The following is a 26,894-nucleotide window of genomic DNA, read 5'->3' on the forward strand; positions in this document are numbered from 1 at the left end:
CATGCCATTTGCTGCTAGAATCCCCTCTTCACATGCTGGCCAGATAGCTTCCCAGGCCCTCTTGATCGCCTCTGTAATGGAATTATCCCTGTGGGCTGTCTTCTACTTTCATTTGAACTAGAATCTTTCTCATGTCCATGCAGGTTGTCTGGGACACTGTTTGTTGTTTTGTGACTAATCAGGGTTATTCTTTATTAAGATGTTTCAGAGACTCCAGAAAGAGAGAGAGAGTGAAGAAAACAAATTCGAAGCCAGTAAAGTGACACTGAAGGAGCAACAGCACCAGCTGGAAAAGGAATTAACAGACCAGAAAAGCAAACTAGACCAGGTGCTCTCACAGGTGCTGGTGGCTGAAGAGCGTGTTAGGACTCTGCAGGAAGAGGAGAAGTGGGGTGAGAGCCTGGAGAAGATGCTCTCCCAAACCAGTATGTATTCTGGAACTTCTCACTGGGAGATGGGGTAGGGGTTGCTTCTGCTGGTGGTTGTCTTGCAAAAGTGTTTGAAGAGATCCAGACCCCAGCCAGAGACCAGGAGAAACAAAGCAGGAGGTATGATGATAGCCCTGTGAAAGATGAGGAACAGGTTCAGACAGACAAAGGGAATATTTATCTTTATGGAGAAGAGATTTGATCCTGAGACTGACCAGCAAGTCCTTCCTTGCTCATATTGTCTCCTTTGAGAATGCTATCTCAAGAAAGTGGAACATTCAAGTGAAGAACTGCCAAAAGATACTCTTAAACTATATTATCTGCGAGCTTTGGGAATAATGATCTACTTCATCTCAAGTGTCAAAAGATAATATTAACAGTTCTGTCCAGATTTGGCATAGTGAATGGTACTAGAATACAGGTGTTTGCCTTTAGGTCAGTTTGTTCTTTCTTGAACCGTATATAAATGAAGCTGACATGGGAATCCAGGGTAAGTGCTTGTTCTTACATCAGTAAATGGTTTTCCTCTTTCGTAGGCTGCAGTGTTTAATAATGCTCGGAAAATGTTGTGGGCTTGGGGATCTGAAAGGGTTATTATTCATTTTTCCCTGGGAACTTTTGATATACCCAGACCCAGTCATTTCATTATGAAAATGAAACTAAAAAAATATGTTAAATTCTGATCATGCCAGTTGTTGAAAAGTAAAATCTGGGCAGGGTGCTTCTCTAAATAGGATGATAAAAATATATTTTAAATCTCACTTTTATTTAGCAAGCATTCTCTGTCAAGTACTCACTATGTACCAGGTGTTTGCATATATGATTCCAATTGAACATCAAGAAGTGTATTCCTCGTCTATCAAATGGGGCTCAGGCCAGTGTAGGAGCCAGCTCCAAATCCTGTGCTCTTTCCACTGCAATGCCTCCTGTGGAAGGAATTAGTACTGGTGTGCTTCCCTTTATGAAAATCAATGTTTATTAAAAAAATTTCAGCAGTTCCACACACTTTAGGATTGGTGTGGGGTTTCCTCTCACTGGTCACAAAGACTTAAAAGAGATGATAGTAGCTGTCTGTCACTTTGGGATCAGGCCCTTCAGGAACCAATTACTTCAAAAGGCACCTTTATCTGGGTATTTTTTTTGGGCCTTTGGTGTGTGGGTCAGGGTAGGCTTATAAGACTTTGTAATGGAGGAAAGCACCTGCATGGGTAGCAGATCACCATTATGCATCTGCCACAAGGGAAGGGGAGCTCTGCCTACAGCTGGCCCAGGGCCTTTGGCTAATCCTACTGAAAATGTTCATTTCAGAATGGCAGCTTTCAGAAAGGGAGCAGCAGTTGTCGGAGAAGTCAGGTGAGCTGTTGGCCCTCCAGAAAGAGGCAGACTCTGTGAGGGCAGACTTCAGCCTCCTGCGGAACCAGTTCTTAACAGAAAGAAAGAAAGCTGAGAAGCAGGTAGCCAGCCTGAAGGAAGCACTTAAGATCCAGCAGAGCCAGTTGGAGAAAAACCTTCTTGTGAGTACCTGCTGCCTTGGCAGTTTATGAGGAAATGATAAATTAAAAATTTTAAACTGCAACAGCACTTCAACATAGAGAAAATGAATTACTATCAACCCAGTCCCTAACCCAACTATTGTTATTGGTGTATTTATGCATCATTTGTTCTTGAAGCTGATGGTAAGTTTTGCCTGAGATAGGGCTACAGCCTCGAAGGAGCTCTGGCTGGCTGGGGAGACTGTCATGTGAACAGCCATTGTCAGCACAAAGTAGAGAACACGTACTGCTAGCAAGCCTCAGTTTACACTTCCACTGGTAGGGGTGGAGGGGGTGTTGAAGAAGCCTTCTCAAGACGGTTTTTTGTTTTTGTTTTTTGAGACATGGTCTTGCTCTGTCTCCCAGGCTAGAGTGCAGTGGCGCAATCTTGGCTCACTGCAGCCTCTGCCTCCTGGGTTCAAGCGATTCTCATGTCTCAGCCAACTGAGTAGCTGGGACTACAGGTGTGTGCCACCACGCCTGACTGATGTTTGTATTTTTAGTAGAGATGTGTTTCACCAGGTTGGCCAGGCTGGTCTTAAACTCCTGACCTCATGTACTCTACCCACCTCAGCCTCCCAAGGTGCTGAGATTACAGGTATGAGCCACTGTGCCCCACCTATAGACATTTATTTATTTATTTATTTAGAGACAGAGTCTTGCTCTTTCGCCCAGGCTGAAGTGCAGTGGTGCAGTCACGGCTCACTGCAACCTCCACCTCCTGGGTTCAAGCAATTCTCCTGCCTCAGCCTCCCGAGCAGCTGGGACTACAGGCTCCCGCCACCACACCCAGCTAATTTTTGTTTTAGTAGAGATGAGGTTTCACCATTTTGCCAGCCTGGTCTTGATCTCCTGACCTTGTGATCCACCCACCTTGGCCTCCCAAAGTGCTGGGATTACAGGTGTGAGCCACCGTGCCCGGTCAACAGTTTATTTTTATTTTTTTCAAGACAGAGTGTTGCTGTGTCATCCAGTCTGGAGTGCAGTGGCGTGATCTCAGTTCACTGCAACTTCCATCTCCTGGGTTCAAGCAATTCTTCTGCCTCAGCCTCTTGAGTAGCTGGGATTACAGGCCCACACCACCACACCTGGCTAATTTTTGTGTTTTTAGTAGAGACAGGGTTTCACCATGTTGGCAAGACTGGTCTCAAACTCCTGACCTCGTGATTGGCCCACCTCTGCCTCCCAAAGTGTGGGAATTACAGGCATGAGCCACCACGCCTGGCCAGTTTTTTTACACTGCCGTAGTCAGTGCTTACAAATTTTTCTAATCCTGCCCTTTTTGACCAACATTAGCTTTAATCAATCATTATCCTAAAACAAGGAAGCCCAATCTACCATGCTTTCATCCTTGAAATAAATTTGGGAAGTGACACTCAGATAGGTCAGAATAATTTATGATGGATAGAGGCAGGTGAGCAGCAATGAACTGTCAAGGGTGTGGGTTTTTCCAGTACCCTCTGGAGGGGTGAGTGGAGCCCTGTTGTAGAAAGGAATTGGTAAACCATGTGTGTCTTTCAAAGAGGATATACTTTGATAGGTGTACTAGTGATAGGCAAGATCATGATAAAGATGGAATATAGATGTCTAAAATTTAATACTCCCAGTGATGATGGGTGATCTGATGGGTATTACTCCCATTTTACAGAAAGGGATAATAGCTTATTATCAAACGTAATGCTACAGATCTAGGAATCAGATTTTGTGCTAACAGACTGATGTGTATGTACTCCCAGATATACTTTATCTGCCCATGAAAGGCAGATACAATTATCCCCATTTGACAGCTAGAGAAGCTGAGGCCCAGATGGGGAATTAAGTTATAGAGCTAGTGAGTGTATCAGCCAGCAGACCACAGCTCCACGTGTTGGATCACAGAATTATTTTTCTTCCTCCTGTGCTAGGAGCAAAAACAGGAGAACAGCTGCATACAAAAGGAAATGGCAACAATTGAACTGGTAGCCCAGGACAACCATGAGCGGGCCAGGCGCCTGATGAAGGAGCTCAACCAGATGCAATATGAGTACACGGAGCTCAAGAAACAGGTGTGTGCCCAGGAATCCCAGCCGACCAGACGGGGGAGAGAGGAGAGGACTTACTGGGCTCAGGCAGACTGTATTGTTTTTAATATTCCTTCTATAGTAGTATTTCTTTATGGAAATTGTGAAAAGCTGATTATAAGAATGTTCTTTAAGTCAAATCTGGTTTTTTAGCTTTAAAATTTAGAAATGCACCTCCACTATTTGTTAAAAATATACTTACAAAATTCTCTTAAATTTGATAAGCTCTTAATATTAATTTTTCTTTTTCTTTTTTTGAGACGGAGTTTCACTCTTGTTACCCAGGCTGGAGTGCAATGGTGCGATCTCGGCTCACCGCTACCTCCACCTCCTGGGTTCAGGCAATTCTCCTGCCTCAGCCTCCTCAGTAGCTGGGATTACAGGCACGCGCCACCATGCCCAGCTAATGTTTTGTCTTTTTAGTAGAGACGGGGTTTCACCATGTTGACCAGGATGGTCTCGATCTCTTGACCTCGTGATCCACCCGCCTCGGCCTCCCAAAGTGCTGGGATTACAGGCTTGAGCCACCGCACCCGGCCTCTTAATGTTAAGTTTTCAAGGAAAAAACGGTAATTCTTGAGGATCATATTTTATGATGTCCCAAACAACTATGTTGAAATGTTAAGATTTTATGCCATAAACAAGTCTATAGGAGCCAAAACCTCCCCTAACCTCTGAGCAAGAAAAAATGGTCCAGGGGGAAACCTTTGATATCACGTAATGTAACCAGGCAGAGAGTATGAAACCAGTTCATGCTTGGACTGGTAGAGTGTCTAATCGTTGATGTCTCTGATGTCCTTTACAGCATCTGGGCCCTCCCTGAACTCTAGTCAGGCTGCTGTGGCCACTCAGTTGGCCCTGTTCTACTTAGTCCTTTGGATGATCCCATGTGGTCATTCCAGTTTCATCTGTGCTTCCAATCCCCTGATTCCCCACATATATCCACCATTTGATTCAGGAAAAAAAATAACTTAAAAAATTATTTAAAGACCACCAGCCCTTAGTGATTATGCCTTTGCAAACTTGGTAAGGTAGTTAGCAGTAGGTATAAATCTCTTATTTCACTAAGCCCTATATGGGGTAGGCCGTAGAGAGTAAGTAGTCTCAGGCATCAGTGCAATTGATAAAACTTTAAGAAACCTGTAGGCTGGATGCAGTGGCGCATTCCTGTAATCCCAGCACTTTCGGAGTCTGAGTTGGGTAGATTGCTTGAGCTCAGTAGTTCCAGACCAACCTGGGCAACGTGGCAAGACCCCGTCTCTACTAAAAATATAAAAAGTAGCCAGCTGTGGTGGGGTATACCTATAGTCGCAGCTATTCAGGAGGCTGAGGTGGGAGGATTGCTTGAGCCTGGGAGGTTGAGACTGCAGTCAGCCAAGATTGTGTCACCATACCCCAGCATTTATAGTGCATATCACTTATGACTTATTTCAGTAAATGGCCCTTTTTCATTTGCAGCTTACTTACTCTAATTGCCAGTTGGGTGCCACTAAGGTGCTTCTTATCAATTGTCACTTAGTTTTCACATTTCTGAGCAGAAGGTATTTATATCCATGTATAAATGAGGTCATGGAGGATCAGATGTTAGCCAACTTGCCCTAAGTCATACTGGTAATACTGGAAATGAGACTGGTAACTAGCTTTGTCTGACTCCAAAGAGACTGTCTTCTATAGGGTAATTCACCTTCAATCAAGGAACTTTATGTACATGCTTTTCTAAATAGAAATTTTTCTAGCGATAATGCCAATAAAATAATTTATTTAGTAGCTTATAGATTCTTGAGTATCTGAAAAATCACAAGCTTTTACAGTTGTAGTAATCGTGGTAGTTGATATTTTATAGATCTTTAAATACATGGCATATCAAAAAGCTCAATTCCAAGTAAGTCTGAAATTTTATATAATGATATTGACACCAACTCACTGTTTAGATGGCAAACCAAAAAGATTTGGAGAGAAGACAAATGGAAATCAGTGATGCAATGAGAACACTTAAATCTGAGGTGAAGGATGAAATCAGAACTAGCTTGAAGAATCTCAATCAGTTTCTTCCAGAACTACCAGCAGATCTAGAAGCTATTTTGGAAAGAAACGAAAACCTAGGAGAACTGGAAAGCTTGAAAGAGAACTTTCCATTTACCATGAATGAGGGACCTTTGGAAGAAAAACTGAACTTTTCCCAAGTTCACATAATGGTAAGGGTTTATCCTGCTATTCCTGGACTTCATAGGATTGACCGCCTTCCCCAGCTAAGCTAAAACACAGATGTGGGGGTGTTGAGGTAGGAGGAGGGAAAGGCTGGTTGGCTCCCACTTGTAGCAGCTGATGATTCATGATATCTCCATTTTCCCTCTGAGAAAGGATGAGCACTGGCGTGGAGAAGCACTCCGGGAGAAACTGCGTCACCAGGAAGACCGACTCAAGGTTGCCCTTTAAAACAAAAAATCAGCATGAGATACTGGGCACACCGGGGAGGGAGCGGGGAGTTACATTTACCTGATGCTTTTCCATCCATGCTATTGCAGCACTGCCAGCAGTGTCAGGGATGGCATGTCTGAAGCTCAGAGGAGTTGGCATCACAAAGTAAATGGCAGGCAGTGTTCAAAACCATGACTTTTTGTATTGACTCCAGTGTTCTGTAACCTCTGTGATGTTCTCTACCTCAGCTAGAACTGATAGAATCTTAAGTATTTGGGACAGGAGATAGAAACACAGTGATGAACTATAAGGTTATCACAGGCCAGCGGTGGCAGGAAAGATTTGGAGTACTGGAAAAGTAGGCTGAATGTCAGTTACAGAATTGTTTGGCTTAGAACATGTTGACTTTGAAAGCCTTGTGAGATATCCAGGGAAGGGTATCTGTCTGTAGGCAGCCAAAAATAGGAATCTAGGATTACTGATCAGTGTTGAGCTAAAGATTTGACAGTTAAGAGTATAGGTGGGAGGATACATTTATTCTGAGGGAGTGGCTATGTAGACTGCATGGCATGAGAGAGTGCAGTGCTGCAGTATTGAGTGGAGCCCTGTGATCAAAAAGTCTCCAGCCGTGTGTGGCTATTTAAATTTTAATAAATTATAATTAAAAATTCAGTTCTTCATTTGCCACATTTCAGGTGCTCAATAGCCACATGTGTCTACTGGCTTCTATATTGATAGCCAGATATAGAATGTTCCCACCACTGCAGAAAGTTCTGTTGGACAGCACTCCAGTAGACTTTGAGAGAATCATTTCATTACAACAGGGGCAAAAGCCAAAAAGTAGTATGGAGTTGAGGATTAAATACCTAGTGAGTTACAGACAGGAAACTAAGCCTTAGGAAAAAAATACATAATGAGGAGACACTGCAGGAGTCAAGTATAAACTGATCTTCTCAGGTATAATAGAAAAGGGAAAAAAAAGATAAGGCAATAATTTCATGGAGAAGCAAGGGATACAGGAATTGTAAGCACTGCTAGAAAAAACGGCCCAAGTGAAAGGCCCAGTTAACGACAACACAGAACAGTAAAGGTTTATGCACACTAAGTATCCACCTGGCACCTCCTACAGTTCTTTTCAAAGATGAGCATTTTCGACAGCCATTCCTACTGTTAGCCAGATTTGCCTATCAAATGTTGTGAGGAAGCTGAGCAGTAGTTCTGGTAGGTTTCTTCTGTGTAAAACCCTAAGTCTTGGCATAACACTTCTCAGGCCCAACTTCGACACTGTATGTCCAAGCAAGCAGAAGTATTAATCAAAGGAAAGCGGCAGACAGAGGGCACTTTACACAGTTTGAGGAGACAAGTCGATGCTTTAGGGGAATTGGTCACCAGCACCTCTGCAGATTCAGCGTCGTCACCCAGCCTGTCTCAGCTGGAGTCTTCCCTCACGGAGGACTCTCAACTTGGACAAAATCAGGTAAGAAGCAGCTCTTTTTGAATACAAAACAATAGCTTGGGGTGTTTTTTTTTTTTTTTTTTTTTTGACAAGTTTTTGTCTTATTACCCAGGTTGTAGTGTAGTTGTACTATCTGAGCTCACTGCAGCCTCCACCTCCTAGGTTCAGGCAATTCTCCCACCTCAGCCTACCGTGTAGGTGGGACTACAGTCACACACCACCACATTCGGCTACTTTTTAAAATTGCTATGTTGCCAGGGCTGGTCTCAAATTCCTGGGCTCAAGTGATTCTCTTGCCTCGGCCTCCCAAAGTGCTGGGATTATAGGCATGAGCCACCACTCTGAGCCAAGAGGAAACTCTTAACAAAGGATTTAATATATTACATATAAAGTACTTAAAAGCCATGGAATGTATAATCTGGAGGAGATTCAGAAAGATATACATTATGTCATCTTCAACTCTCTGGAAAACTTTTCTTAGCAACGACTTCGTAGAGGTAGATAAGCTGATGGCTTAGCAAACAGACTAGAACTGCAGATTGGATAGGACCTGGCAGGGATATAGTTAATTCTACTATTCATGTTCTTCACTTCTGACTTTCCTTATTTCCTACTCTGTCAGTATAAAAGAACTTAGACCTGTGAGGCCAATGAGTCCTAGTTTAGTCTGCCTGTCTCCCTGCATTTTGTAACTTACATTTAAAAAGTTGGAATGCAGACCTCTTAACCTAGGGTCTATAAAAACCCTGAATTTCACAAAGGTTTTCTGTGTGAGACTTAGACCTAAGGTTAATAAGCATTTAAGAGAAACATGAAATATACTCACGGAACTGGTTATTAGTAGCACACATAACTGTCAGCGGTAGTAATAGCTTCCACTTTTGAGTGCCCACTGTGTGTACATATAAAACTTTATATACACCATCTCATTTAATTTTCACATCCTTGGGTGTAGGAATTATCCCTTTATATAGGTAAGAAATCTGCAAATGATAAATGATTTGGTCAAGGACATAGCAAAGGACAACAGCAGAACTTATGGGCTAATCTATCTTTACCACAGAGCAGTGTATTTTAATGATGGAGTCACAACGAGCATACAAAGACAGCTGCCTCTTTAATATCCCCAAGGTGGGCAAGTGACTTACCTAGGACACACAGCTAATTTGTAGCAGCAGGGCCATCTGAATGTGATTATCTTAACACCATCTGCGATGGGGCCCAGTCAGGTAAAGACCAAAATCATCATGGGCCTCAGGGCAGGGTTTGAGAGGAGTGTGAGAGGCACTGAACATTGAATAGGAAAGCTTTGGGGATAAGAGAAGACAGTCCAGACTAGTGAGAGAAGAATGCACAAGGGTTTAAGAGCCAGGTTCAATTATCAGCTCAAGGTGGCAGACAGAATTATTTCGGTGCTGTAAAGGCAACCCACACACAATGGGTAGGGGCGAGATTGGTAGAATTATTTAGAAGTCTGGGGTTGCTTGAACTAAGTTAAAAGCCAGTTAGGGGACTGGCTTCTGAGCATAACATTTTATTTCCCTTGTTTTCTGGTAAGAACAGATACTATACTTGATCTTAGCCAAAAGGCTGAGAAGTGATCTTCCTTCTTTTCAGAGCTCCTTCCAGCAGGTTCATCAGAACCACTAGACAGCGACACATGCAATTCCTGCTCACAGGGTAGATGTTACAGATTTTTTTCTTTTTTTACCATTTAACTTTCTCTCTCCAGAATTTTGTACACTGGTTCATCTTAAAACATTTTTCCAAAGAGGTTCTCAAATACATAATTTACCTATAAGCCATCATGCCATCACTTAGTTAAGACTGTTTTTAGTTTCAAGAATTTATCCTTCCTTTTTGTCTTACTGTAGGAAAAGAACACCTCAGCCAGATGAGGAATACTGTCTTGTGTAAATATATTCAAGGAAGACACTCCCACTACCTCACTGACTTCATAATTGGAATGTCACTTGGTTTTTTAAATCAAGATCCAGTGAAGTGAGATTCTGAGATTTATTTTGCTTGTACCATTATTTTTGTAAATCACTTGTACATACGGGAATAGTTGCATACAGTTTAAACCAACATCCTATGTGGCTTTTTTTTTTTTTAATCTTTGCAATGTTTTTTTAAAAACCGTGATTTTAACTGCATATTTGAACCTACAAACAAATCTTGTTAAAAGAATGTTCATAAGGCCTCTTTATAGTGTTATTTTTGAATTTTGCTTAAAATCTGTTTTTCATATGAAAATAAAAGATAATTAACTTGGGTCTGTCATCTGACTTTACACTTCACAATCTATCTGTGGAAAAGCAGTCAAATTTTTATCTTAATTCCAATTAAGTAAGCTTTCAGTTGGATTTATTTTACCTGGAGGTTGAAGAATGTTATCAATGAAGGGTTTCATCATTTGGAAATTTATCAGTTATAAAACTATTATGCTTCAGATGCCTTTCCTCAGCCAACATATTCTTTGTACCTTGGAGAATCTGACCCAGTGATAAAAATTCAGTGTTGCCTTTTAAAATTTTGAACTACCATTAATTAACAGCTCAACTCCACGATGTATACATTTCTTTAAAAACTAGAATAGCAACTGCTCTCACAGTCTGGCAGAATTATTCCCAAGGGGAAAATATGTAATATATTAGGTTTTAAAATATTCTCAGGAACTCTTTTCTAGATCACTAGACAGCTTTTGAGTCATAAATGGCATTATACCATGTTACTAGAGTACAGAACAGCACAGTGCAGTAATCCCTCACCAAGGTTTTTATTCCAAAAACAGTTATTTGGCTAGAAGTGGACTGTTGAGATATGGGATCAATGGTGTTACAATAAAGACAATGAAAGATGACATACAATTTATTAATACACAGTAAGTTGTAGAAGACATCTACTTCCAAAACAAAACTTGATTTCTTTTGTATTTACATTTTTTGTTTCACTCTTTCAAGTCTTAACAAAATGCTTAAAGGCCTGGCCTAGTCACAATTATTGACACCCTTCTGGGACACAATTTTCTGGGCCTGTGTTGAAGGAGGATAAATTATCTTTTCTCTAAAATGCCACATGAAGCCTCTCTATACTCCCACATGAACAGGAATGGAAGGTAATTATTTGGTCTTTAATTCTGTTTAAGGGAATGAACTGAACCACTCATCTTATTTTTTTAAAATCACACTTAAAACAGCGGACAGACAGGCAAAAAAGTTCCCCAAAACTATTGTCGTAAGGAAGTTGAGAAGGGAGGTAATGTATGAAGCTTAACATCTGGTTTCAAAAGACATCTTTCCAAAGAAGTTTTACCTCTATTACGTACACACCACCAACCAAAATAAAAAAAAATTAAAAAAAAAAGTTACTCCATTAAACACTTATCCATGAAAAATACTTGAACGTTGTACTGGAAGATCTATTTAAGCATAAATAGTACTAAGCACCAGCTACTAATCTGAGGGCTGCCTCATAGGTGCAAGGGCAATCAGTAACCTCAACAAGCAGGTGACCACACAAGCAGTAAGCTATGGATTAAAAATTAAAAGGATTTCACATTCTTTCCAAAGGGTACTGCCCAGTGTCTGGCACACACGTTACAATATGACAATTTGCTCTTACTTGTGAGCGCCTGAGTTTATTATAGGGGATTACACATGCATATGATAGAATCTGGCTCCCTGTATAAAGGAGAAAACTACTGGCCAACAAATGTGCTACCTTACACTGAAAAAGACTGACTGAAAACATTTCAACGGTGATACAAACACAAGAATAAAACTGGCTCTATTAGCGATGTGGTTTTATACGCTAATATGTAGACCCTCTTTATACAATGAATAAGGACAGTGCTGTAATAAAAACTGATGACTCATGTCAAATAATTGTTTGCCTGAAGAAAATAAACCCTATTATAGTTCAGAAAATAATGCAACCAATTTTAATTTAATCTAGATACAGGTACTTTATTTACAAATATTTAGATTAATAGCATTTTGTTACATCAAATGAAGAGTACAGCAGTCTGCATAAATCCTTCGGTCACAAAAACAATAAAACCCACTGTAACTAACTTTGGAAATCAGGGTATTGCACCTAAACAAGCCGCAGTCTTTAGTTTGTGATTGCTACCTTCTATCCCAATGGGTGGTTTGTTTGTTTTGTTTTTGTAAATACACACACACACCAGCAGGTCATGGTCCCTGGGTGAATCTCTTGTGATGCAACAGTGTAAGCAAAATGGATCACTTAAGTCTTTAACAGAACATACCAATCTACTCCAGAAATCTTATTTTTAAAAACGTTAAAGACAAAAATAAAGATGAATCCACAAATTAAACAAATCCTATTTTCTGCACATTCCAGTTTTGGCTTTTATTTAACATTGACTATACAATACTCTGGTACTACCACGTTTACAACCCAGAAAGATGTACTTTTATGTTAGTGTCTGTAAAGAGGGATTTAAAATGTGTATTTTAAACACAGCAGTTAAAGTGAGTGCATTCTATATAGTACGCTGAGGTGTTACCTATTCTACTTAAATTCTCAATTCCCAGCCACTGAATCATAAACGCAATAAAAAAAGGTCAACAGAAGTGAATAACTTAATAAAACATGTTTGTTGTCTAAAGAAGTAAGACTGTTTCTCTTGCTATTCAGTATTAACTCAGTGGCCAAACCACCTAGTGCAAAGTAATAACTTACTTTGTATCAGCACAAGCACTAAAACACCTTTAGAAACACTTTCCCTTTTACAACAATTTATGCCAACACAACATAAAATAGCCCCTCATACTATGAACACAGGGATATCTTATTTTGCTGTAGTGTTAAAAATGCACAATTTAAAATCCCTTAACAGCAGACCTGTCGTTCTGACTGTCCAGTTCAGAATCTGACCATTCCAAGAAGATAAAGGTATAAAAGCTTAAATGTGCAATAATAAACCCAGCCTTTTTTCTTTTTCTATACAGTAAGGCAAGAATGCAGCCTGTAATGCAAAAACGTTTACAAAAAGAGAAAAGCAGGTTAGCACATTGTCAATTGCACAAGAACAGTTAAGAAAATCAGCAGGTAAGCAGCAGTGCAAAGATGGAACAGAGTCTGCTAGTGTTAATCCTCTGATGCTAGGAGCTCTTTCCAGCATAATGTCCCCAAACACTGCCAGCACCAAGGGGTGGAGCCAGTACCATTTGTGAACTGCAGTTGTGTCTATTTCTTTGTGTGAAATGGAAGGGAATAACACGGTCACATATAGGTCATACTGTACAAACTGGTATTTTATACTGTTCCAATGCCAGTAATCAATTTATTTTCTTCATTAAAATAATATACACAGAATGTATTGTTAGTTCAATTCCTTCAAATTTTATACATATTTACTTTCTGTTAAAGAGAAAAGGATAAAATGGTATAAAAAAAAGATAAAGCTATTAATTAAGCACGAGAGAGAAGATAAATGGATATTTTCCCTGTGCGAGGCTAAGACAGAAGCAAACCTCGTCAAGAAAAATGCCACGCACACAACAGGAAATTTCTCCAACAAAAACAAAACAAAAGCAGTTACAGAACCCCTTCTCTATCATCAGAAGTCATTTCACAGCAATAAACTTACTGGTTACAACAGACATACTTGAACAGTTAAGGATGGGAAGAAAGGCTTAAGATATCATCAAATTAAACCGTATAGTGATACAAAGCCTTGCCAAAGACGGAGGGTAAAAATCATGAAGTCCAGCATCAGTGCTCAGTTTAAATCATATATTGGTGACATACCTATCACGAGGACAAAGGGGAAAAAAAGTCTAGATTTACCATGCAGGAGAGATTTATTACTCTACTTGCCTTTGATAACCTGATTACATCTAGTTGTTTAGCAGTTTAGTATTGTGTTAAACTGTTTTTACAACAGAGTTTTGTTTCTTTTTCTTTTTTAATTAAACCCAGTAGGATGTACAGAAGACAATGAGGCAGTAAAAAGCACTGCTTCCAACAGACAGAGGTGAAAGGTCAAATGAGGGGCCATGGCAAAGAGGTCACTAGCAGCCACAGCCTTCTCTCTGGGGTTGGGGTTCACTGGTTAGCCGGCCTCCCTGTGGAGCTGAAGGTTTGTGTTGTACACCAGACTCAGCAGCATTCAGATCCAGGCTTCCATCCTGAATGTTCTGGTAGATTTTCTTGGCAGCCTCAAGGAAGGCATCTTCTACGTTCTCTCCCCTAAGAGGCAATTGATAACTTTATTCAAGAACCACAGTTTTCTACCAAAGACAAGACATTATACCCTGACCTTTTGCTAATATCTTCAATTTAACCACTGCCATCTAATAAAAGATGACCAGAACTCTGAGCTAAGACAACAACATAGAAAACTATTTGCTATGGAAGGCATACATACATATATGGCGCTTAAAGCCCTTTCTACAAACCCTATTTGGACAACTGCACGTGTTACATACAATCATTAAAATACTATATGTTAATAGACACCATGACAATTGAGATAAGCCATTTCTCCTCTAGACAGAAATGAACTCTCTCCAAACATGCTGAAAAGAATTCCAAGAATAATATGGTCTGATCAGCCAAGCATGAACTGAGCTGTTTTTAATCGTGTGATAGTGACATAATCATGCTTAGCCACCGTTAACATCTCCTTTTGGTTTTCTTTGAACTAACAGCACAGCTGAGACTAAACAAAAACAGGGTGGCCTCTCGTCACAAGAAATCTTTGGCCTAATAAATGAAGAACAATGATGGGAGTACCAGAGTTCAACAGCAGACATGGAAGAACAATTACGAAATGTTCACTATGCTCCTGAGTAGACACTATCCCCTTAAATCACGCTTTTCAGTGTGATCAGATTAGAGGAAGAACAGGTTGACCAAGCTTATGTCTGAGATGCCAAACTCAACCTCACTTGTGAAAGGTCAAACACTTTTGAAATGTAAACAAAGTTTCATTTATTAACCTGAGTTACCAACGGCATGATCAAGGTACAGTCTTTAAGTAACAAAAATTCATATTATTTTGTAAAAAAGGAAGCAAAGAGATGTAAGCATTACACATTTATATACAGTACTTTATATGTGTATATACATTATATACATTTCATATATAGAGTTCTTTGAGAAGCTTGAATGTAATTGAAACATGATCTATATTTTGGTCTTACTTACGTTTTTGCACTTGCTTCGAGGAACAATAAGCCTAAAAATAAAATTCAGACTCGAATTAGGACATTTCAAACTAACTCACAAGTGCATTTCTTCAGTGACATCTGAAAAAGTTTTCCCTTAGTTTTCAGTACTCCTCCCATAGTATTTTATGAAAAAGTATGTAAGTGTGAAGTGGAGAGCATCTTTGTTTTTGTCACTAAATAACTGTACTGCTCCAACATAAATCTCACAGAAACAAAACCACATTTTGTTACTTCCTCATTCTTGAGATTTCTGAGCAGTCTGCATTTAAAAAAAAAAACTGTCAATCTGCAGTATCAAAATCCCCCCTTTCCTTAAAAATTCTCCCAATTGTGACCATTAAGTCTTAAAAGAAACTCACCGTTTTCTTCAGCAAACTGTTTGGCTTCTTCATATGTAACATCTCTCTGTGCCTCCAAATCTGCTTTATTTCCTATGAGAATTATTACCTAATTTGTGATCAAAAGAAAGACACCTTATAACAAAAGCAATCATTTAATCATGCAAATTCTGAAATCCAAAACTCTTGATAGAAAAAAATAACTGGGCCTAAAAAGAAAGCCAAGTACTAGCAATTATCCACTAAACAGGACTACAGTTTCATGAAGTCATTAGTACAAAGATCTTGGCAATGATCTAGGCCAGGGGTTGACAAACTTTCTGTAAAGAACAAATAGTATATTCTTCAGTTTTGTGAGCCTCATATGGTCTTTGTTACAGGTTCTTTGCTGGTTTTTTGTTGTGGTTGTTTTTAACAACCCTTTAAAAATCTAAAAACAATCCCTCATTCACAAGCCAGTCAAAAGCAGGCTGTGGACTGAATGTGGCCCGCAGGACATACAGACTTTGGTGACACCTAGCCTACTCCAAAGATTATGATATATCTGAGTAAGATTTCTAAGGGTTCATGGACAAGCTCCAGGGGATCTGTAAATACCTTGAAATTAAGCACAAAAATACTGTAATTGTGGGCATTACCTGGAGGAGAAGGTTCATGGCTTCCATCAGATTTTCAAACAGTTCTGAGGTCCTCTAAAAGTTTGAAAGCCACTAGGTTCAACTCCTTTAGGCTACCAGTAAGGAAATTAAAGCTCAAATAAGGCAAAGGGACTTGCCGAAGGTCAGTCAGTGGTAGGTGGACTGTAGATTTTAGGTAGAAGCCCAAACTATGATCTTCAGACAAATACTATCCTACCCCACACTATCCCTAGACAGGACTGAGTTTACAGTTAATAGTAACTGTTAAGAAATATCTATGTGTATCCACAAGGGGCAGCTGGGAGTAAGGGGTGGGGACACTGATGCTTAAGTTCAAATCCAAGACAAAGTATCACCCACCTACCTATATCTACCTTGGAACCACTCATACAAGTGAAGTTACGCCAAAGTTAAAGGCAGCTCTGTAAAGTTGTCAGAAAAAAATATGTATCTGTGGGAAACAGCAAAGTGCTTTGGCCTTTATCTGGGGTGGGGAGGGGGGGTTATGGATAAACTGTCTTTGTACATTTACGAGCTTATTTGATGCCAACTGGTAAAATCCCTCCCTTCTTCCCCCTTCCAAACACATATGGTAATCTAGATATGAACACTTTGGGAACAGATTTTCAACTAAAAGGCACTTCAGCCATTAACTTTTTTTCACGTGAAATTACAGTTCCTGGCTCTTCCACTTTCAAAAATTCATGTCCCATAAACCAAATAACCATTTTGATCTGAATGTAAAACCTTGTGCAAAGACAGTTAAGTAGTACAACAAAACTGAGCATTCTTTAAACAGTGTGGACAAAGTGCCTACTGTGAAGGGAAAGAAACTTTCATATACTATCTATTAGTCTTTTAAAAGAATAAAATAATGATACTTAAAAAGGAAATCAATTTATAAAAAATTAAGTCTGGTAAAGCCACAATGACTACCATAGGGCCATTATAAGACAGGTACTCAAAACAAGATATACTGCCCCCATCCTGATTCCCTAGGAATCTCCAAACAAGGCTTCTTATCTCGATGAAAGGGAAGACAAAAGTGGCACGATAATTAGAGCTACAAAACATGCCCACAACAAAATAGGAAGGAACACAACTTCTACACAGAAATAAAAGGCAATTTTATAGAAAATGGAGCTTTAAGAAAACCTCAACGATTTTTTTCTCCTGATCTGGTTCTATTTCAAAGTAAATAAATGAGGCAGGAAAGTTAATTTTATTATACTCCTCCACGGGCCCTCTACCATGGGTTTTGTTTTTAATATTTTACCTGAAATAGCTATAGACTCACAGAGAGTTACAAAAAGTAACAGTGAGGTCCTGTCTATCCTTCACCAAGCTTCCCTAATGGTGGGATGCTATGTAACTATAAATACACTCTCAAAACCAGGAAACTGACATTGGTACAGTCCCTAGCCCCTATTCAGATTTCAGTTTTTACATGCTCTCAGGCATGTGTGCATTCACACATGGGTGGTTCTATATAATTTTATGTCAGGTACAGATCTGCATCATCACTGTCAGGATACAGAAGTGTTCCATCACTACAAAGAAACTGCTTCTGTGCTGCTCTCTAGGTAGTCACACCACTTCCACCCTCCAACCCCTTTGCTAATCCCTGACAATCACTTCTATTTCTACAATTTTGTCGTTTTGAGAATGTTTTCTAAATGAAATCATACAGTATATAAACTTTTGAGACTGACTTTTTTACTACGCAGATGCCCTTGGAATTCATTCCTATGTACAGCTTAGTAACATTCCACTATAGAGATATTCCAAACTGTTTAACCATTCACCTGTCAATGGCCAGGTTAGGAAACACCTAGCTTTCCAGTTTTGGGCTACTGCAAATAAAGCTTCTATGAACACCCATCTATAGGTTGTATAACCTAAGAGTGGGTTTAATGTGATAATGGAAATGAAAGTTTTGGGCATAGCCCCTAGCATGATAGGAAAACAATGTTAACTGAATCTCAATATGATTAAACTGCCATTTCTGGATAAAAGCGAATCCTACCATTGATTACATATTTATTCAAGTAGGCCTCATATTAAGTGTTGGGGGTATAATGCCAAGTAAGACACAGACCTTGTTCCTGAGAGGCTCAGTCACAGCTCAGTGCGTCTTTCCTAATATTGTTCCTGGTATACCCTCAACATCATCTACTGAAACTTTAGTCACCCCTCAAGGACCAGCTCAAACACCACTCCTCTGTAAAGCTGCTTTCTCTTCAGATGGCACTGATCATCCTAGGTCCCCCAGCACTGTGCCAGTCCCTCTATTTCTAATTCATGTTTCAATCTACTTTGCAGCCTAGTTATCTGCATACCTGCTGATTCTCTCCCTGATAGACTATAAGCTCTTTGGGGCCAAAGACCCATGTTTACCTTTGTATACTGCAGAGTCTGGCATGGTGGCTGGCCTTTAAAATCTCAATAAGTATCTCAGTCTGGTTAAGAAACTAATGTTTTAATGCATACAGAATCCTTTTTATTTTTGACTGAAATTTTTATTCTTAATTCTCCTTCTCCTCTGGTTGAAATTTTTATTGGTAACTGTAATTTCACATGCAGAAATGGTACAGAAAGATCTCTTGTACATTTTGCCCAGCTTCCTCCAATGCTAAAGTTTTGTGAAATTAATGCAGATTCCTTTTAAAATCAGAATTTCAGATTTCACAGTCTTCATATGAGATCACCACTACTAATTAATGACAAACATGAAAAAAAAACACCCCTAGGTATAATAAAATGCAAAACCTGGTTTAATTAAAACTGAAAAATAACTTACATTTTCTTTAACTAATTTAACACAATAGAAACCTCTCATTCTTAGTACCTAAAGACAAAAATCTCACCACTAAATGGCTTTCCTTTTTGGGTTAGCTTAGTTCTTAAATCTTCTGTGTAATAACATGCCATTTAACTTACAGTATTTGGATTGGTGAGATTCCTTGCATCTGTCAACCAGCTGCTTAAGTGGTTATATGTACTTCTTCTGCAAAAGTAAAAGTTTAAATTTGTGACTGCCATATAATTATAGAAAAAAAAAACTTCAGCAAATATTAAAATACATTCTTTAATCAACATATCCTAAAAGAATAATTTTGCTTTGACCAGTTACTCAGAAGTTGTGAAATACAACTACTCTTCAAAAATCTATCCAAACCTATTATTTTTAAATAAATAACTCAACATCCAACAACTTTGATAATTACATGTCAGGAGTAAATTGTTTATTCCTAAAAGCATACCATAAACAGACCAATAAGCAAGCAAGGAACAACACAGTAAATTGATGGAAATGCCAATGTGGAGTCAAAACTAAAATTACTTTGAAATCATACAGATTTTCAAACACAAAGCAGACACAAAGTAGTATCAAAATGCCTAACCATGACACATTCAACTGAAGACATTTTTGCTTGTCTTTAAATTTTAATTTCAATTAGAAACCAAGTCACAGTATTATAAGCTGGCATACAATTCATCTTTCCTTAATAATTTAAAAAGTAACCTATCTGTTAACAACATAAAATTGACTTTAAAAGACATTTAATACATTTGACAAGAAATTCAAGTCCCCAGATATGAGAGAAAAATTTCACCCTAACTTTGTACTCTTATTTATCAGGCTTCTAAATCATTTCGGGATTCTAACTGTCCTATTTTTCCACTTTCTCCAAGAAAGAGTTTAAAAACTCACAGGCTCATTTGCACTAGCCAAGTAAGCCCTAAGCTAGTAAACAAACCCAAATACCTATAATATTATACACAGTACAATCTACCAAAGGGGTCAAAGATAATAAAATTTTTGAAGTTAAAAATGTTTCTGATTTCTAGACTTACAGAACGTTAGTCTATCTTAATCACTTAACATGTGAGGAAACAGAAGCCCATGAAGACTTAACTGGTGTCAAAACCAGGCCTAGAACCCTTTTACAAATACCACGTCCTTTAAGTGTTCCTAGTTTAGTCCTGTGAATATATTCTACGATCTCTAGCTGCCAGTCCTCATAAAAAATGTTATTCAAAATATATATTTCCCAGTGAGAACTGAAAAGAACTCCTTACTCAGACTTTTATTATGCTATATCAAATTACTCACAAATCACCACTGACATGTCAAAAATCTTATATATATCAAAATAGCTCCCTTTCCCCCAATGTTTTAGAATTTTCTAAGCAAACACTAATAAAACATCATTTTTAAAAAGCACAAGCCTTATCTGTGTTCGATACTTGTATTATTGGCATACCTTGACTTTACACAACAGGTATGTTTTACTACTTCATGCATAAATCTTAAATAAGTCCAAACATTTCTACTAATTCTGATGAATTTTAAAATTTCAAAGCTGATAGGGGGAGTGAAGTACACAGAAAAGCCTAGTACCAAAATCATACAAACTATATTACTTACATGTACCATAACTTCTGCCAATGATTCTAGTAATTATTAATTTAAAATCCACTATCTTTATAATTTTAAATCTACAAATAAATATTATTCAAATATTCACTAATTGGTGGTACTAGTGCTTAAAAAAAGTGCTAAAATACTAGATATGTCAAAATGTTATAACAAAACATCTGTCACGAAAGGCTATGCTGTCAATTTAGAAATGCACCCTGTAACAATGAGAGTTAATGATAAAAATAAAAAGGAACTTTGTTTGTAAAATGTCAAAGAAAGGAAAAAATTGCTGTCATGACTGCAACATCAAAGTCACTATGAAGTATCACTTTAGCACCTGCCTAAAGCCTAGGCAGTACTCTTTTCCAGTAACAGTTTTTATTATAATGAACATATCATAAAGCTTATCTTTTAAAGTATGTAATTTGGTTGTTTTAAGGGTAGTTACAAAGTTGTACACTGAACCACTAATTCTAGAACATTTTCATCATCCCAAAGAAAAACTATGAATCCACTCAGAAGTCACTCACTCCCCATCCTCTGGCAATCCACTTTCTGTCTCTATAAATTTACCAGAATATAAATTCTGAATATTCCATAAATGAAATCATACAATATGTGTTTCTTAGTGTCTGGCTTCTTCTATTTAGCATAATGTTTTCAAGTTTCATCTATGTTGTGGCCTGTATCAGTACTTCTTTCCTTCTTACAGCTGAGTATCATTCCATTGTATGGATATATCACATAGTGTTTATCCATTCATCAGTTGATGCACGTTTTGACTGTTTCCAGCTGAAATACTTTTTGATGACTTGAACAGATACAAATTTTAGCAAAAGTATTAACTATGTTTAAAAGGTATGCTTAAAAGCAAAAATAATATTCTTATCACACATCACCATATTTAAATTTTATTAAGTTTTTAATTATGTGAAGTCTTCAGAAATGTATTCCTCATAAAATTAGATAGTTTCATATAGATGGCCAGGTTTATTAACAGTCTTCACATAACACTCTTGATTATATCGCTGACTACCTGGTTATAATAAAGAGCATTAAGGCTTGTTTCCCTGTTTTGCCCTGAGGCCACCCAATTCTAGAACTTACTGAAACTTTAGGTGCTACAATTATAATTAGTCAATATCTTTATTCTAAGGCAGCATTTTCCAAAATGCGTTCCTCAATAAAATAAGCTTAGGAAACACCAAATCAAACAAAGTCATACAGCAAAGAATTTCTTACTGCAGAACTTCTCAGGGTCCTAATATGCTAACGCACATTATGATGTATCAAGAGGAAATAGTATAGAGCATTTTCTGAAAGAAAATATGGTTTGAACTCTAATTATCACTTGGTCCCACTCACCCATCTTTACCCCCAACAAAGACAGTCACATTGCTTTTGACTGGCACTTTACATCAACATGACAGGTGATCTAGTCCATCTTCTAGCTTACAGTAGATAAACAGTGCAGGGTCTAATCAAGTGGCACAGTTTTTCATGTTCTCCAAAGTCAAGCCTTTACATACATACAGTACAGTTTTATTACTTTACATTGAGTGCTTTGGAATTCCAGAAACACTCATGTTGAAATAAATTTAAACCTACTGCATGTAGTATTTGAAGTCACTTCAATCCATTTTAAGACAAAAATAAATAAATAAATACATACATACATACTTACACACCTTCAGATGCAAGCGTAAATTTTTTTATAATCTGCCACGCTGGATTGGCAAAGCTCTTTGCCTTGCCTTCTTTTGAGAGGTGTAAACTTTAACACTAGAGACTAGAGTAACTCACAGGAGTTGCTTGCTTGCTTTCTACTTGAAAGAACAATTTACATAAAATATTATTTCTCCTCAAATCATTCAACTGAAGTTGCTTTTCAGAACTGTATTCTTCTATTAGCTTTGCACAACATCTCACTAAATTTTTGTTCAGTCATACCAACTTTCAGAAGAGTATCAATGTGTTATATCAAGATTTACATGGTAACTTAGAGAAGAAACCATAAAAACCAAATAAGTTCATTTACAGTCATATGATTACAAACTTAAAAAATGGCCAAAGTAGATTTATTTTCCCAGTATGAAGGTTGAAAAATTGTTAATCTCTTACCTAGTGATATCATAGACCATAAGAGCTCCCGCAGCTCCTCTGTAGTAGCTCCGTGTAACAGCCCTAAATCGCTCCTGTCCTGCCGTATCCCAAATCTGCAGTTTTATTTTTTGGCCACTAACTTCGATTATTCTTGTACCAAATTCAACACCAATTGTGTGAGGACAATCAGCCATAACTGTTGGGGAGGAAAAAAGGTAATAGCCCAATTTTCAGAAAACTTCAAATGAAGCCTAGAGTGGGGAAATCCACTAAATAAGCAAATTATTTACTAATACTTAAAGCCTATAAATAGACTAAAGCTACCACTGAAAAAAAAAATTAACAAAGACCTAGAAGTAAGAAGTCAGAGAAATGTGGCTGAACTAAAATCAGGGTCAGCAAACTTCTGGAAAGGACCAAGCAGAAAATATTTTAAGTTTTGTAGGTCAAAAGGTCTTTGTCAAAAGCTACTCAACTCTGCCACCAAGGCATAAAAGCAGCCAGAGACAATATGTAAAACAGGCATGGCTGTATCTCAGTAAATTTTATTCACAAAAACAGGCAGTGACTGGGTTTGGCCCACTGGCCACAGTTTGCTGACCCCTCAACTAAAATAATTAGCTAAATAAAAATAAGGATTTCAATAAACTCTTTACATTATCAACATGATACCATTTAGCCTTCTTATAATCATTACCTATAACAGATCAATCAATGGTCTTAGGGCTCTAGGATTTATTAGTCAAACAGATTCTTATCCCAGAAATTATCTGTCTCAAAGAAAATCATCACGTTTTACATATATGCATATATAATTTAGAGACAGGAACTTGCTCCGTCACCCACCTTGGAATGCAATGGTACAATCAGAGCTCACTGTAATCTCGAACTTCTGGGCTCAAGCAAACCTCCCATGTAAGCCTCCCAAAGCGCTACTGGGATTACAGAAGTGAGCCACCATAGCTGGCTAATGGATACTTCTTATAATACAAGTTATATATATTAGTTATATATGTCTATGCCAATAGAACAAATTTATTAGTCCTTTCCTTATAATGAAGCCACTTAAAACCTAAACCCACTATTCTCCAGTACAAGGACACAGACCACTGGGCACTTCATAAAATGTTGTATCAAACCTCTGTGGTAAGCAGCACAAAAATGTCAAATAATTTCAACTATACAGAAACACTTTCAACTATATTTAGCATATCAGTTACAACAAATTGGCCCCCTCTATCACCCAAGAAAGAATAGAAAGAATTCCATTATAAGTATTTCAAATCTGTTATTTAACAAATGATACATGCAGGACATTTTTCTTAATACAGAAAGTCAGAGAATAAAAAGGAGATTAAGTTTGACATTTTTAATGTATTTTTAAAAACTGTTTTAACATGAAGAAATCAAAACAAGTGAATCAGATTATATAATGTGTATAAAAATCAACACTAAAATATGCTGGTATATTTCATTTTATCTGTATCCATTTTAAAAAAGTGCAAATATAAGGGAAAGGTTATCTTTAAATACATGAAGTACACTGAAAATGACACTTTTTAAAAGTAGAAATATGACAGTAAAGAAAACAATGTTTTACCTCATGTATTGAACTTACATTTTTTTTCTGTAAACTGATGAAGCAAGCAAGATTTTCCTACTCCCATGTCCCCTGTTTAAAAAAAAGATGTTTCAGGTGCCAATGACATTTCTTAATGTTATACAATGACTGCTATATTCCTTACCATATAATATCAGAACTTTCTGGGACACTTAACAAATTTTTATTTTTCTACTTTATAACGATTCAAAAGTTTTCACTGTGAGACACAAATGGACTATTATTCCCAACCTTTAGCAGTGAAAAAATCTGGTTATAAATTATAATTATGATGTTAATAACTAACCACGAGCTGGGAAGTGCTTTTTTTTTGAGACAAAATCTCGCTGTTTCCAGGCTGGAGGGCAGTGGTGCAATCTTGGCTCACCGCAATCCCTTGCCTCCCAGGTTCAAGCAATTCTCCTGCCTCAGCCTCCCAAGTAGCTAGGACTACAGGAATGCACAATCACGCCTAGCTAATTTTTGTATTTTTAGAAGAGACCTGTTGGCCAGGATGGTCTCAATCTCTTGACCTTATGATCCAACTGCCTCGGCCTCCCAAAGGGCTCAGATTACAGGTGTGAGCCACCACGCCGGTCTTGAAGTGATTATTCTTTAATGGTATTTTTTACTTAGAGCTGTTTCAAAATTTTATTTTTCCTTTAACTCATGCACAGAAGCAAAAGATTCCAAAGAGTGACAAATGGGGTAGCATGTAACAAGCAGAAATAACAAACTGCGTTCTGGGAGTCTGATTCACCAGGTCCCTGTCTTAAACTTCTTGCAATAGTCTATGAAAGAAAAGAATCTGCATTACGTGAAAACCCCAGGAGAAAAGATGTCATCTCTGACTGTACTATAGCAATGTTAACCCTTGATAAAGGAAACATTATAAAGACACATTAAGTTCAAAATTAAAGCAAATTGTTCTAATGTGAACAATTCATTGAAATGTATGTGCACTTTCAAATGTAGTTTTATAATTATTTTTGGATAAATAGCATTAAGACTTAATTTGAGCAAAACCTTCTCAAAACTTAAGAAAAAAAAATACCAATTAAGAGGAAGACTATATTTTATGTATATTACACAACTGATTTGAAATCAAACAATATTCTTTACCAATTTTTGGAACCCAGGGGGATCTGAGAGCTTTCATATTTTGGGAATAACACACTGATACTTCCTAGCATCAACAAGTTTTCAAGCAGCCCTCAAGAACAACCAACATCACTTCACAAGGTACCCAGCACTTTATCACAGAAGTATCCAGGCACACAGTGCAAAAGCTGCACTGCTAATGCAAAAATAAATAAATATTTTGTATGTTAACCTTCTTTCGGGAACAAGAGTATAGCTTAAATAAACTTACCAATAATAATATATTTAAAGATGTAAGAGTAGTTGTATGGTGCAGTTGCCATGGTGGCACTAAAAACAAAGAAATCTGTGTTACTTCAGAAGGAAAGTATATACAAGTTATTCAAATAGGACACTGCTATCCTTTAAAAGCGGATAAAGGACACTGAATACAAATAAATGTTGGTTACAATAAGTCAGAATAAAATTGCATTTCACAAACTGATCTTGAATGAAAGATGCTTACACCATTCTCATGTGCTATCCACAGAAATATGAGAAACCATTTATACCAAAACTCCAATATTTTACTTTAGAAAATATCTAATAATAGTACACTGAACAATTTCAAACAAAAAAATCTTTATAAATTTAAGTTAAACATCACTGTAAATAGTCTCCTCTCCCCTTCAAGTCCCCTTCCCTGTTAACTGATCAAGTAAGTTACTAATGGTCTACTTGTTCAGAACTCTGATTTTAAACAGAATGGAACCACTTATTAAACACAAAGCAACTTTTTTACCCTACTTTAATAGTTAGCAGGGCATCCAAAGAAAGCGCAATCGTATAATTTCCAAATCAATGTTGGAACTAGATTGAATCACATGAAACTGTCCTTCCTATAGATTTTTCAAGTCAGTTTTTATTGGCAATTTCATATGGCTCAACCTAATGGACTTCCAGATTCTCTCTCTCTCTCTCTCTCTCTCACACACACACACACACACACAATTTTTGAAAAGACAGACTTGCAGGGACAGACACATACACACACAGACACACACACACCTCCCCCCCCCACACACACATTTACACTTTCACTATGTTGACCAGGCTGGTCTTGAACTCCTGGCCTTTAGCAATCCTCCCATCTCCGTCTCCCAAAGTGTTAAGATTACAGGCATGAGCCACTGCACCCCGCCAGAGAAACAATATAGTAAGTGCTTCCTGTATACTATACTAGGGACTTAGAGAAATAATGTCATAAAATTGTACTAATGGTTGAAAAATTTGAAAGCTTGGTATTAGAAGACATTTCAAAAAGATCACAGCCCATTTCTTACTCTCAAATAGACTTAACCTAAAGCATTCTAATTTCTCTCCTACAAAACGACAACAACAACAACAAAACTGTCCAAATTAATGAATGCCCTGAAGGTTAAGACACTGTGCTGGAGCCTAGAGAGAAAAAAGGGGTGCCGGGCGCGGTGGCTCACGCCTGTAATCCCAGCACTTTGGGAGGCCGAGGCGGGCGGATCACAAGGTCAAGAGACCGAGACCATTCTCACCATGATGAAACCCTGTCTCTAGTAAAAATACAAAAATTAGCC

The 26,894-nt window shown here is 37.9% G+C and overlaps 2 protein-coding genes and 1 non-coding gene across 10 annotated transcripts in view; 1 reads left to right on the plus strand and 2 right to left on the minus strand.

Annotated features, from left to right (window-relative positions):
- Positions 1-13,841, plus strand: part of CNTRL (centriolin) — a 98,155-nt gene extending 84,314 nt beyond the window's left edge. For 4 of the 8 annotated variants that reach the window (XM_037729515.1, XM_017503304.2, XM_017503305.2 and 1 more), the window contains 7 exons: positions 200-425; positions 1,737-1,942; positions 3,865-4,005; positions 5,952-6,215; positions 6,382-6,444; positions 7,709-7,915; positions 9,769-12,164. In XM_037729515.1, the coding sequence (XP_037585443.1) occupies positions 200-425; positions 1,737-1,942; positions 3,865-4,005; positions 5,952-6,215; positions 6,382-6,444; positions 7,709-7,915; positions 9,769-9,792 (1,131 nt within the window). In that variant the 3' untranslated portion in view covers positions 9,793-12,164. Of the gene's footprint in view, positions 1-199; positions 426-1,736; positions 1,943-3,864; positions 4,006-5,951; positions 6,216-6,381; positions 6,445-7,708; positions 7,916-9,768 lie in introns of all 8 variants that reach the window. The other 4 variants (XM_037729516.1, XM_037729517.1, XM_017503307.2 and 1 more) reach the window with 3 other exon arrangements.
- LOC119467606 lies at positions 9,313-9,496 on the minus strand. Its single transcript, XR_005196149.1, has one exon. It is a non-coding gene; the product is annotated as a U2 spliceosomal RNA (small nuclear RNA).
- RAB14 (RAB14, member RAS oncogene family) overlaps positions 10,753-26,894 on the minus strand; it is a 24,206-nt gene continuing 8,064 nt past the window's right edge. The window contains exons 2-8 of the mRNA XM_017503312.2: positions 25,577-25,635; positions 24,223-24,276; positions 22,623-22,800; positions 19,016-19,082; positions 15,459-15,546; positions 15,077-15,107; positions 10,753-14,116 (exon numbers count right to left, since the gene is read on the minus strand). Coding sequence (XP_017358801.1) covers positions 13,939-14,116; positions 15,077-15,107; positions 15,459-15,546; positions 19,016-19,082; positions 22,623-22,800; positions 24,223-24,276; positions 25,577-25,628 — 648 coding nt within the window. The 5' untranslated portion in view covers positions 25,629-25,635 and the 3' untranslated portion in view covers positions 10,753-13,938. The remainder of the gene's footprint in view (positions 14,117-15,076; positions 15,108-15,458; positions 15,547-19,015; positions 19,083-22,622; positions 22,801-24,222; positions 24,277-25,576; positions 25,636-26,894) is intronic.

Source organism: Cebus imitator, unplaced genomic scaffold (assembly GCF_001604975.1).
Source record: "Cebus imitator isolate Cc_AM_T3 unplaced genomic scaffold, Cebus_imitator-1.0 Scaffold309, whole genome shotgun sequence".
Classification (NCBI taxonomy): domain Eukaryota; kingdom Metazoa; phylum Chordata; class Mammalia; order Primates; family Cebidae; genus Cebus; species Cebus imitator.